The sequence below is a fragment of the Eriocheir sinensis genome, chromosome 11 (genome assembly GCF_024679095.1).
Source record: "Eriocheir sinensis breed Jianghai 21 chromosome 11, ASM2467909v1, whole genome shotgun sequence".
Classification (NCBI taxonomy): Eukaryota; Metazoa; Arthropoda; class Malacostraca; order Decapoda; family Varunidae; genus Eriocheir; species Eriocheir sinensis.
This window is the reverse complement of record NC_066519.1, coordinates 2,150,456-2,164,241: the sequence shown is the minus strand read 5'-3', so window position 1 is coordinate 2,164,241 and position 13,786 is coordinate 2,150,456. Positions and strand designations below refer to the sequence as shown.

The 13,786-nt window shown below is 45.8% G+C and overlaps 1 protein-coding gene across 1 annotated transcript in view; it reads left to right on the top strand.

Annotated features, from left to right (window-relative positions):
- The first annotated feature begins 1,847 nt into the window (after positions 1 to 1,847).
- Positions 1,848 to 13,786, top strand: part of LOC126996762 (protein Churchill-like) — a 20,567-nt gene continuing 8,628 nt past the window's right edge. The window contains exons 1-3 of the mRNA XM_050857598.1: positions 1,848 to 2,083; positions 7,985 to 8,080; positions 12,158 to 12,296. Coding sequence (XP_050713555.1) covers positions 8,042 to 8,080; positions 12,158 to 12,296 — 178 coding nt within the window. The 5' untranslated portion in view covers positions 1,848 to 2,083; positions 7,985 to 8,041. The remainder of the gene's footprint in view (positions 2,084 to 7,984; positions 8,081 to 12,157; positions 12,297 to 13,786) is intronic.

The following is a 13,786-nucleotide window of genomic DNA, read 5'->3' as shown; positions in this document are numbered from 1 at the left end:
AACGTTCTTGGTGGTATAGCTGGACGAATCCTTTCTATGTAAAAACGCTAGTATTAAGGTAGGGTAAGGATTTAATGTTAGAGAAAATTAGTTGGACTGTTTCTAATTTAATTATATTCATTATAAGTTAATTGGGTTTATTCTTGCCTTTACTCATTTACGTGTTCTAATATCTACTCGTACCTGTTATATTCCTTCGAGATAATTGTGTTGAGTATATTGTTACCATTCGGCAGTCTTTCCCTTGACTCATCACCTCTCCTAACTGTCAATCGTAAGAATATACACGGGGAGGCGGTGACTGATTGGATAGCGTGACGGCGCCGCGTTCAATACAATGCAGGTTTGCGCCCCGCTCGGTGCCACAAGCTGAGATTTATCATCCACCGCCGAGTGGCCCAAGACTACCCACATGCTGTCCAGTAGACCATCTATCAACCAGGACTCTGGATTCTGGGATCCAAGATGAGTTCCGGGTGGTAGCATGAGCCAATGCAAGATAATGCCACTATAAACACTTGCCTGCGCCACAACGGCCGGCTGGGGCCGACCATCAGGCCCTATGAAGTAAAGCCTACCGGCGCCACAGGCGAAGGAAGTATATATATATATATATATATATATATATATATATATATATATATATATATATATATATATATATATATAGTCATAAAATTTGTGCCCCTTATGGTACAGTGAATTAAATTAGTTTTAATGAAGCAATGATCGAGTTCCTCCTAAAAATAATTAAGTAGCTTAATGTTATCTAATACATTACTGTGGCTCAACACTTGACAAAGAATGTTTCATTTGTTTTTGTTTTATTTACCAAATCACTGCTGATACAAATTACATCGTGTAAGTAAACTCAATGGCAAGCATTTTCTCCTCCTCCAGCCTGTCTCCACATTCACGTCACAAGTGAAGCTGATGAAGCTCCTCTCGTAACCTGCCATATTTTAGAAGTACAATATGGAGGACAGGCTGGGACGGGAAAATTAGTAACCCAGAGACTAGCCTACAATGTCTGCCCAATAAAGTAATACTCGTAGGTAAGGTGGGAGCATGCGATATTGCTGCGCGTTGCATCGGTGCTCATTTCCGCCTCCTTGACCTTCTGAGCCTGTGGAGGACTCGTATCCACTAGCCCGGGGACACTATATATGACGTCAGGATTCCCACAATGTACCTTCCCCAAGTTCCCCAGGTGCCGGCTTATCAACCAGCCCGAAAGGAAGGATGAACAGGATGGGGGGCTGGGCGCCGAGGCACCTAATGGGACTCGAACCGGTGCCCCGAGGAGTGGTAGGCGGTCACAAAAACCACTCGGCTATACGGAGGCGCAGGGGAGAGAGAGAAAGCCCATTTTAACTCTCTCTCTCTCTCTCTCTCTCTCTCTCTGCCCGGGAATAGAACCCAAAATCTCTATTCAACCGAGAAATTTTGGTTGCGAACAAGTGCCTGGCATGACCCCCCAAAATTATTTCCTAGATCCGCCACTGCCCATAACCATTACAAAGATACAATAGTAATTAACAGTTCTAACAATGAATATAATCGAATGTCGCTATCAAAGTGGGTATAATAGTTTTGAGCCTGAAAATCATATATACAGTGTTCTGAGTACGACAATGTGGCGGCGCTGGACGAAACCCGAGTCTAGATTGTCGTACTCATTCTCCTATGTTTGCCGATTTCCGACCCAAAAACTGCCTCCTCGACCCCAATAACTGCCTTCATATATAGGTATCATTAAAATGGTTAACTACTGGTGTTTTTGGGCAATAGCTATGGCTCAGAAACCGGTAAATACGAGGCTCTGAGTACGATACTTTGGCAACGGTGGTGTTTACAGCCTCCTGTCAGTCAGTCCTTGGCGGTCCACGCGCGTTCCACCCTGCCGTGCCCCCGTCAGGCTCTGCTGCAGGCGTCCCGGCACCTCGACAGGACCTAACCTCTTCCCTGCTGACAGACAGACTCGCTGACAACACCCGCCAGTATTCAGCACGTCTGGCGGCCGCGCTCCACAGCCTCACCGGACCCTGCACACACCCCGGAGGAAGAAGTCCACCTTCCTGCCGTGAGTCCCGTCACTCCACTCTGCACCACACACAAGTAAACTCAAGGAAATATAAAAAAACAACCACTTCATCCATTTTCCTTCATTTTCCTTTCCCATCCCAAACAAACATCGTGGCTGTGGTGAGGTGGGGTCTGTGGGCGGGGAAGCCACACGGCCTGAAGGATGGCCGGACAAAATTTACCTGCATTATGGAAGATTCCTTGGCTGACAAACTGACTACTGTTGAAGAGGGGCCAGCCACCCCTCGTGAGGTTAATACTGACACCATGGATTCTTTGGCTATAGTTGAAGAGGGGGCAGCCACCCCTCGTGAGGTTAATACTGACACCATGGATTCTTTGGCTATAGTTGAAGAGGGGGCAGCCACCCCTCGTGAGGTTAATACTGACACCATGGATTCTTTGGATAAAGTTGAAGAGGGGGCAGCCACCCCTCGTGAGGTTAATACTGACACCATGGATTCTTTGCCTAAAGTTGAAGAGGGGGCAGCCACCCCTTGTGAGGTTAATACTGATACCATGGATTCTTTGGATAAAGTTGAAGAGGGGGCAGCCACCCCTCGTGAGGTTAATACTGACACCATGGATTCTTTGGATAAAGTTGAAGAGGGGGCAGCCACCCCTTGTGAGGTTAATACTGATACCATGGATTCTTTGGATAAAGTTGAAGAGGGGGCAGCCACCCCTGGTGAGGTTAATACTGATACCATGGATTCTTTGGATAAAGTTGAAGAGGGGGCAGCCACCCCTTGTGAGGTTAATACTGATACCATGGATTCTTTGGATAAAGTTGAAGAGGGGGCAGCCACCCCTTGTGAGGTTAATACTGATACCATGGATTCTTTGGATAAAGTTGAAGAGGGGGCAGCCACCCCTTGTGAGGTTAATACTGATACCATGGATTCTTTGGATAAAGTTGAAGAGGGGGCAGCCACCCCTTGTGAGGTTAATACTGATACCATGGATTCTTTGGATAAAGTTGAAGAGGGGGCAGCCACCCCTCATGAGGTTAATACTGACACCATGGATTCTTTGCCTAAAGTTGAAGAGGGGGCAGCCACCCCTTGTGAGGTTAATACTGACACCATGGATTCTTTGGATAAAGTTGAAGAGGGGGCAGCCACCCCTTGTGAGGTTAATACTGACACCATGGATTCTTTGCCTATAGTTGAAGAGGGGGCAGCCACCCCTTGTGAGGTTAATACTGACACCATGGATTCTTTGCCTATAGTTGAAGAGGGGGCAACCACCCCTTGTGAGGTTAATACTGATACCATGGATTCTTTGGATAAAGTTGAAGAGGGGGCAGCCACCCCTTGTGAGGTTAATACTGACACCATGGATTCTTTGCCTATAGTTGAAGAGGGGGCAACCACCCCTTGTGAGGTTAATACTGATACCATGGATTCTTTGGATAAAGTTGAAGAGGGGGCAGCCACCCCTTGTGAGGTTAATACTGACACTATGTATTAACCTATTGGTTCCTGAATGCAGTGCAGTAACGAATGACTTCAAAAATAGAAGAGGGAGTTGAAGGGGGTGAAACCTCCCCATTAAGAGGGTTGAGGGGGGCCAAGCTCCTTATTAAGGGAATTAATGGGTTGAAACCCCTCCTTTAGGTAGGTTACGTTAAGGTTAATTTTTCTCTTCGGTATGCAGTGCAGGATGGAGTAAATTTGAAAGTTGTGTATTCAAATGCAAATACTAGTGCAGTAAACCCTAGATATATAATGGACTAATAGGCACACCTAACATCACCAAATATGTGGTATAAACTTGGCGGAGGGACTGTTTTTAGGGGCCATTGAAGGTAATGGGCTAAAGAGTAGCCTATCCGGATATTTTGTTTTTATTTATTAACCCGTAGCGTACCACCCTATGTGATATAAAAGTGGCCCCCAGTACCACACTGGGAGTAAACTTTTTATTGGCTAAATCCCTTCAAAAAGCTCCGCAGCTACCTACCCATCGTCCGCTCCTGGCTGGCCCGGCTTTGGCTCGTGGCCCACAAGTTGCCGTCCCGCGCTTTAGTATAGTTTTATATATATATATATATATATATATATATATATATATATATATATATATATATATATATATATATATATATATATATATATATATATATATATATATATATATATATATATATATATACAGTCGTCCCTCAAATAGTACAGGGTTTAGGGACTCAGGACCCCCATACTCTTCGAAAATCCGTTTAAAATTAGTGCCTCCCTTAGAAACACTCCTGGGCTGCATCATATTTTAAAGAATTTCCCCAATTCTTGGCAAGAATTAGGGGTCCTGCGTAAGCCGTGGCGGGTCTTGCTATGGCCACTGTCTTGCTGGCCACACCTCCATAGGCCTTTGGCAATGACCATTTCCTGAGCCTTTTTTTTTTTTTTTTTTTTTTACAGCTAAGGAGACAGTTCAAGGGCGTAAAAAAAAAAAAAAAAGCCTGCTACTCACTGCTGAATAGAGGTCAAAGGAGTGTCCAAAAAGAGAGGTCAATTTTGGGAGGAGAGATGTCCTGATACCCTCCTCTTGAAAGAGTTCAAGTCGTAGGCAGGAGGAAATACAGATGAAGGAAGATTGTTCCAGAGTTTACCAGTGTGAGGAATGAAAGAGTGAAGATGCTGGTTGACTCTTGCATAAGGGGTTTGGACAGTATAGGGATGAGCATGAGTAGAAAGTCGTGTGCAGCGGGGCTGTGGGAGGGGGGGAGGCATGCAGTTAGCAAGTTCAGAAGAGCAGTCAGCATGAAAATATCAATAGAAGATAGAAAGAGAGGCAACATGGCGGCGGAATTTGAGAGGTAAAAGACTATCAGTATGAGGAGGAGAGCTGATGAGACGAAGAGCCTTTGACTCCACTCTGTCAAGGAGAGCTGTGTGAGAGGACCCCCCCTCCCCCACACACACACATGAGATGCATACTCCATTCGAGGGTGGACAAGGCCCCTGTAAATGGACAGCAACTGTGCAGGGGAGAAGAACTGGCGGAGACGGTACAGAACGCCCAGCCTCGAGGAAGCTGATTTAGTAAGAAATGAGATATGAAGTATACAGTTGAGATTTTGAGTTAAGGATAGACTGAGGATGTTTAATGTTGAAGAAGATGATAGCTGGGTGTTGTCAAAGAATACGGGATAGTTGTTTGGAAGATTGTGTCGAGTGGATAGGTGGAGAAACTGTGTTTTTGAGGCGTTGAAGGACACCAGGTTCCTCTTGCCCCAATCAGAAATAATAGTAAGGTCTGAGGCTAAGCGTTCTGCAGCCTCCAGCCTTGAATTGTTAAGTTCCTGTAGGGTGGGTCTTCTATTAAAAGAAGTTGAGTAATGCAGAGTGGAGTCATCAGCGTAAGAATGGATAGGACAGTTCGTTTTGGAAAGAAGATCATCAATGAACAACAGAAAGAGAGTGGGAGATGGGACAGAACCCTGTGGGACACCACTGTTAATAGGTTTAGGGGAAGAACAGTGACCGTCCACCACAGCAGAAATAGAACGGTCAGAAAGGAAACTGGAGATAAAGGAACAGAGAGAAGGATAGAAACCGTAGGAGGGTAGTTTGGAAAGCAAAGATTTGTGCCAGACCCTATCAAAAGCTTTTGATATGTCCAGCGCAATAGCAAAGGTTTCACCGAAACGGCTAAGAGAGGATGACCAAGAGTCAGTTAGGAGGGCAAGGAGATAACCAGTAGAACGCCCCTTGCGGAACCCATACTGGTGATCAGATAGAAGGTTAGAAGTGGAAAGGTGCTTTTGAATCTTCCAGTTGAGGATTGATTCAAAAGCTTTAGATAGACAGGAAAGTAAAGCTATAGGACGGTAGTTTGAGGGATTGGAACGTTCACCCTTCTTAGGCACAGGCTGTACAAAGGCATACTTCCAGCAGGAAGTTAAGATAGATTTTGATAGGCAGAGACGAAAGAGTTTGACCAGGCAGAGTGTCAGCACGGAAGCACAGTTTTTAAGGACAATAGGAGGCACTCCATCAGGTCCATAAGCCTTCTGAGAGTTGAGGCCAGAGAGGGCAAAGAAAACATCATTTGGAAGAAACTTAATAACAGGCATAAAGGAGTCAGAGGGGGATGAGTAGGAGGAATATGCCCAGAATTATCCAGGGTGGAGTTCTTACAGAAGGTTTGAGCAAAGAGTTCAGCCTTAGAGACAGATGAGACGGCAGTGTTGCCGTATGGGTAACCCTGCCAGGTGGGGGTGGACATAGAGTTCACGAGGTTACTGTTGTGTTACTGTTGCACCACAGACCATTTTAAAGCTTCACTGAAGGATAAGTAAGAACTTCCCGGTATGAAAACATCATCGTCATCGTTAGAAACAAGAAATTGAAACGATGCCATCTGTCAATATTTTGCTGAGAAAAAGGACATTTTAAGAAACTCTGTCGCATGCAGTGATGCTAAGTAGCTACTGAAATACTCCTAATGAACTGTAGATCCCGTAACTGTGACTAAATTAATGCGTGTTGTCCTTGATGAGTGACAAGATGAGAAACTGTGTTGGTTCATCCAGTCATATGGACAAGATAGAGCGCTCTGGTGGATCACGGGAGGGAGGCGAAAAACAGTCTCAAGAATGGTGGGGGTCGTTCAAGAAGGGCATATATCGCCAGATGACGCCTTAGGGTTGCAAACTTGTCACCCTTTCCTTAAAATACGGAATGCCATTTGTTCCGTATTTGGCTGTCTGAATGGTTAAGGAGATAATATTCAGTATTCTAAAACTGTGGTGAGCCCATTTTTCGGTGACCCACAAAACCAGTCCGTAAAATTATGTTTGTCAAGGGTCGTCCTGAAATATGTGTAAAATACATGTCGTAACGTCCCTCCTCCTTCCTCCTGCCTTCACCAGCAGCGGCTGTCACTCATGGCAGGCCAGAGAAATTTAGGGTTGCCACCTGTTCCTTAAAACATGGATTCATTCTATTTTGGAGGATGGGATGTTGCATTCCTTATTTTTTTTATCCCTAACTGAGACTATTTCCATTGTTTTCTGCTCTGAGCACTCTTGTCTTGCAGGGAACAAAGGGAACCCATGCTCACGTCTTCGACTTGTACAGAGACACACGCCAGTCCTTGGTGAAAGACCGATTTGGTCGGCTAGGCGTGAGAGGGACGTACGTGCTTGACCTTGACGGCCTCCATATAGCCTGTGTCCCCACCTGGGGGGTGGCGACAATAATAATAAAAAAAAAAAAAAAATGGAACAAACAGGACGCTCGTATACCAAGTCATCGCTCGTGAACCAAGGCATTTTTTGTGGGATTTTTTTGCTTGTAAATCAAAACACTCATAAACCCAGGTGTGACTGTATGTGGTAACGGCACGGGGTATTGTTAGGTTAAATTAAGTTTAGGGTAATTTCAAACACAAGATAGCCAGAAACTTACAGCATGAATTAACCAAGAAAGACCTCCTTTGTTAGATAATAAGTCTCATAACTGAGGAAGGATATATGTTTTTTCTGAGCTAGGTAAAGTTTTGGGTGTCTTCAAACACAAGATAGCCAGAAACTTATTGCATGAATTAACCAAGAAAGACCTCCCTTTCTTAGATAATAAGTCTCATTACTGAGGAAGGATATCTGATTTTTCTGAGCAAAGACGTATAGTAACTGTTCGGGGTATTTTTAGGTTAGGTAAAGTTTTGGGTGTCTTCTAACACAAGATAGCCAGAAACTTATAGCAACAAAGAAAGACCTCCCTTTGACAGATATAAGTCTCATTACTAAGGAAACATATATGATCTATCTGAGCAAAGACGTATAGTAACTGTTTGGGGTTTTGTTCGGTCAGGTTAAGTTTAGAGAATTTTCAGACACATGATAGGCGAGAAATGATTTTTTTATTATTGCTACATTGACATATGTTTGCAGGGTGTGCTGGGCTGAGGCAGAGGCGAGAGTGAGGCGCAGGAGATGTGAGCCACGAGGATGTGTGAGCAGTGTGTCAAGGAGGAGTATCCAGACAGGGTGAGTGCCTCTTCCCCCCCCCCCCCCTCTCTCTCTCTCTCTCTCTCTCTCTCTCTCTCTCTCTCTCTCTGTTTTTCATAGTAAAGGAAACGGCTTGAGGATGATAAACAAGATGATGCAATAAGTAAACAGGAGTGGCCAAGGATGTGTCAAGGAGTGTGAGTGCCCCTTCCTCTCTGGCTGTCTGATTTATTTATACAGTTCCCTCTCGAGTTTCGCGGTTAGTCCTAAATTCTTACCATCCCGACTTTCGCGCATTATCACTCCAAGTTTCGCGCTGCTTTGACACGTACGGGTCACGCCTACTTACCATCGGCGTCACGCACGCTGCCTGTAAAGGTAGTGTCACACTGGACGTTTTCCTCCAAACATTGTGGAGAGAGAGAGAGAGAGAGAGAGAGAGGATGAGAAAACAGGTCGTTTTGAAGCTGCAGTTGAAGGCGGCTGCCTTACGATTGGGTGACAGTTCTGAAAACACGCTTGTGATTCGCTGGGAGTCCGATGACGTCATCACCGACGCTCACCCTATCAGCGGCTTCACTGCTTTAAGGCGGTGTCACAATGGCCGTTTTCGTCCAACCGTTGGGGCTGCGGGCAACGCCCGTACGCCCAACCAGGAGCGAGTTCACGGTTATCCGTAAGCTGGTGTCACACTGGGCTTTTTTCTTCCCGCCGCGTTGGCGCCAGCTTGGGCAGCTGGCAACTCCAACTTTTCCAGGTGTGCGTCACACACGGCCAAGGTCGGTTGCCCGTATCCACATCCACAACGTAAACAAAGCACTTGCCCTGTATCAACATGGCGTCGTCTGCTAAAGTAAGGGCTGTCGCGGCTTGTGCTGCCATTACCCAAGTCATGAACTTGTTGCTGCAGTTAAATGGCAGGAAGAAACACTTGTGGGTGTGGCGTGTCTGTGGGTCCAACATTCCAGTTCTCATTGTCACCACTGCACGTGCGTGGCCAACCCACCCATACACATGGATCGAATAACAACACACACACACACGCACACAACAGACTCATTAGGAACCATGGCAGATGTTTCTGACAAACAGAAACAGCTTCACCATTTCTTGAGTGTGTTAGAATGTATTTGGTGAGTGGCTCACATGAACCAAACCTAGCTCTTGGCAAGAAGAGAGCACTCGTCTTTAACACTGCTCGCTTCTTGCCATTGGGTAAGTTTGGTTTGTATGAACCACTCAACAAGTAAGTTCTAACATAACACACTCTAGGAAATGGTGAAGCCATTTTTGTTTGTGAGAAACATCTGCCTTTGTTCATGATGAGTCTGGTGTGTGTGTGTGTGTGTGTGTGTGTTTGTTGTTACTCGATCCACGTGTTTATGTGGTCGGAGTCTAGATGGGTGGGTTGGCTGCGACAATGAGAATTGGCACGGAGGACCCACAGACACGCCACACCCACAAGTGTTTCTTCCTGCCATTTAACTGCAGCAACAAGTCCATGACTTGGGTAATGGCAGCACAAGCCGCGACAGCCCTTACTTTAGCAGACGCCGCCATGTTGATACAGGGCAAGTGCTTTGTTTACATTGTGAATGTGGAGACGGGCAACCGACCTTGGCTGTGCGTGACACACACCAGGAAAAGTTGGATTTGCTGGTTGCCCAAGCTGGCGCCAACGCGGCGGAAAGAAAATGGCCCAGTGTGACACCAACAGGTTACGGACAACCGACAACTCGCTCCCGCATGGGCGCATGGGAGTTGCCAGTAGCCACAACAGTTGGAAGAAAACGGCCAGTGTGACACTGCCCCAAGGCAGCGAGGCCGCTGACCGGGTGAGCGCCGGCAATGACGTCATCGGACTCCCAGCGAATCACAAGCGTGTTTTCAGAGCTCAGCCAATCGTAAGGCTTCATCTGTGGCTTTAAAACAACCTGTTCTCTCTTCCTGCTTTCTTCCTTTTTCCTGGGTACGTATTTTGAGATAACAAGGGAGTAAAGGAGGAAAAAAAGTGAGCTTCGGGGGGCAGCATGAGCCAGTTATAATAGCGCCACAATAAGCAGTTGCCTGGGCCATGACGGGCTCGGGGCCGACCACCAGGCCCAGATGTATAGTCTACCGGCGCCATGGCCCACATGTAAAAAAAAAAAAAAAAAAAAAAATCCACGGGATGGAACAGATAAGCGCTTTTTCAGTGTTTTCAATACCTCGAGTTTCGTGATCCTTGAGTTTAGCGCTATGCCTTCGGAATGAAGCGAACACAAAACTCAGGAGGGTACTGTAGTGAGGGAAGCAGGTCAAGGGCAACAAACCAAGGAAAACAACACAAATAAGTCCCCCAGAAAAGTAAACAGGAGTGGCCAAGAGTGTGTCCAGGAGTGTGAGTGCCCCTTCCTCTCTGGCTGTCTGATTTATTTATAGTAAGGGAAGCAGGTCAAGGGGTCAGAGGGAGTGGCCAAGAGTGTGTCCAGGAGTGTGAGTGCCCCTTCCTCTCTTGTCTGATTTATTTATAGTAAGGGAAGCAGGTCAAGGGGTCAGAGGGAGTGGCCAAGAGTGTGTCCAGGAGTGTGTGTTTCCCTTCCTCTTTACTTACCTAACCTACTTAACTTTTACTTTACTTTTTTACTTTACTTGCCTTATTTTTGCTTTACCTTGTGTTTCATTTTTCATTTTTATTTATTATTGTATTAGCTAGACAGAGTGAGCTTCCCTTCCTTCCTGCCTGTTATGTTTAAGTCACCAGTGTTTTTACTATTATTATTATTATTATTATTATTTTTATTACAGTCGTCCCTCAAATAGTACGGTTTCGTATAGTAGGGTTTCGGTTTTATACGGATTGTCATGGAAGAATTTTTGTAGGATTTTTAAATTTCTCGCTCCTCGCACTAAGTAGCCCTGGCGTGAGTGGCATCACTTCTACCAAAACACCTGCTGAAAGCACCCATAAGCGTTCGAGAAAGATGTTCACCTTGCAGAAGAATTCAGATTTAGGAGAAGTTACGTTTTGGGATGAGTTACATTGCGGTAGGGAGAGCATACCACGTGAATGAGAGCAGTGTTCGCTGTATCTATCTTAGTGTAAAAGAAATTCTTGCCGCAGTAACTGCCAGCGCTCCAAGAGTGCTGTAAGAGTGGAGATAAAGGCCGTGCTTTTAAGCCCCGTCGTTGCTATGGTGATGGTGTCTCACTCACAGCAAAATGGCATACGCCGATCTTCCTGGCGACGTTTAGCATGCATTCTAGCTGTCCTGGCTGATGAACTCCTTACAACAGAAGATGAAAAGGAAGCTGCAGTGGTCATGGTGGTACAGAGAGGTGAAATGCAATGGAAACACTTATATGTGTTTGTTTGGGCCGCCATGTTTGCTGATGACGTCATCACAGCACAAAGATGTTCCACCTCTCAAAGCCGGGAGCCAGCGGACGTTGGTAACTTGTGCTGCCGCGTCACGCGTTCGAGAACACTCAGGACGTTTCGAGAGTCCCCATTCCCTCTCTCAAACGCAGCCCAGGAGTGTTTCAAGGGGGGGGCATTAATTTGATACAGATTTTCAAATAGTACGGGGGTCCTGGGTCTCTAACCCCCGTACTATTTGAGGGACGACTGTATTATTATTATTATTATTATTATTATCGAGACTGAGCTTCCCTTCTCTCCTATTCTCTTATGCTCAGTTTACTAAAGTTTCCCTTCTCGTCTTGTTCTTGTATAGCGTTTTCTTTGGTACGTCATGTGATAACAGAGGATTCAGGCAAGGCATCAGGACACCACCATCATTTCTCATCTTCATTATCTATTTGGCATCCAATATCCCCATACTGTCTTGTGAGGGCGGACGGTCAGTGATTTTTATTTATTTACTTATTTATTTTTGGCGCTGGTAGACTTTCTTGTTTAGGCATGGCGGTCAGTCTGTGCCCCAACCACCACTTTTTTATTTATTTATTTATTTTTTGCCAGCCTATAGCATTGGTAGGCTTTCTCGAGGGGCCTGGATGGTAGTCGCCCCCAGCCCGCCATGGTGCAGGCAAGAGTTTATAGTGGCGCCATCTTTTCTTGCCTCCCCATGTCTCTTTCACTGGCCTAATGATGATGTCTCGTGGTCTCGTCAGGGCACGGTCTGTCTGGACTCGGGGGCGTACCTGGCGAACCTGGCTGGCTGTCAAGGGTGTGGCCGCAAGGATACGCTCAAGGTGGCCAACAAGACAGTCGGCCCATCGGAGGCGAACGAGGAGGTGACGGAGTTTGAGCGTGAGTATGCGACACCCATCATCACCACCACTAGCGGCTTCATCATCATCATCATCTAGTAAACATTTTTTTTTTTTTTTTTTTTTTTCCCCCTTGAGCTGTTTCCTTTAATTTACAAAATAAAGGCAGGTAAGTTGGTTTTTTGTACAGTTAACCCGGTAGCTGCGGGGAGCATTTTTCTTAACCCTTTCCTTGCTAAGCGCTCACAACGAGACCATCCCCTCAGGTGCGCTCGGGCACCCCAGCGGGGGAAGGGGATCTCTTTTAACCGCTGTATCCCAAAAACTATTTATTACAGCTACAAAATAAAATACCATTGGAAAGAGGAGGCCAAGATCTATAAGATTCGGTTATGTAAGCCTCTCCTGTGAATGTACAGGCACGTTCAGGGGGTGTTTTTTGCTGTGAGTGCGACTGGCGCTCGCAGCGAGCTTTTAGCACCACCAGCAAGTGACGCTAGTGCTTGCTCTTTTAACTGCTGTATCTCAAAAACTATTCATCACAGCTAAAAAACAAAAACACCATTGGAAAGAGGAGGCCAAGATCTATAAGATTTGGTTATGTAAGCCTCGCCTGTGAATGTACAGGCACGTTCAGGGGGTGTTGCCTGTGAAGACGTACATTTATACGTGCGCGACGGTCAGCCGTAAGGCAACTACTGTAGATCTCTTGATGATGGGGTGCTGGCAGGGCAGTATTGCCAACTGCAAAATTTACAACTATTTGGTCAAAATATCAGTCATGTGATAGGTGAAGCTATGCAAAAATGTCGCTATATTGGACAACAACATCCACCAGTTGCTCGTCCGTAGATTTTCCGCGTTGGGCTGAGATGATTTTCCACCAAATTTCTTGAAAACCCACTGAATTGGCAATGCTGCGAAGTGAGAAATAGTGTTGGAACACTCTCATACAAGGGAAATTTGAGTGCGACTGGAGCTCACAGTGAGCGTTTAGCACCACCGGCAAGTTAGGCTAGTGCTCGCTGTGAGCGTTTAGCAACGAAAGGGTTAAAGGCACTTCCCTCTAAGTGAAAAATGAAAATATCATCACTCACACAAATTATTTCATAATATATATCAGTGGATTTGTGATCAGTTTATGCATCATCTATATTGGGTGTTTATATCATAGCAAAAATTTGGCCCTTTGATGCTTCACGGTAAAGCCACATATTTGGTTTGTCACTGCTACCAGGTTAATGAAGCAGCTCAAGGGTAGATAACTAACAAACAAAGATATCCCCACTTGCGCTGCCTTTACGAAAGAAAGCAGAGAAGAGTGGCCAAAAGAGAGGTCAGTTTTGAGCAACTCCGCGGTGCAGTGGTCAGCGCCCCTTACTATGAAACACCAAGCCTTGCCTTTCCCTCAACTTCTTCCCCTCCCACTATTTCCTTTCTCCCTTGACCCCTTCCACTACAGAACTACTAACTCCCCCACACCTTCTTTCCTCTTCCCCTTACACTACAGAACCCCCACCAGCCTTCCTT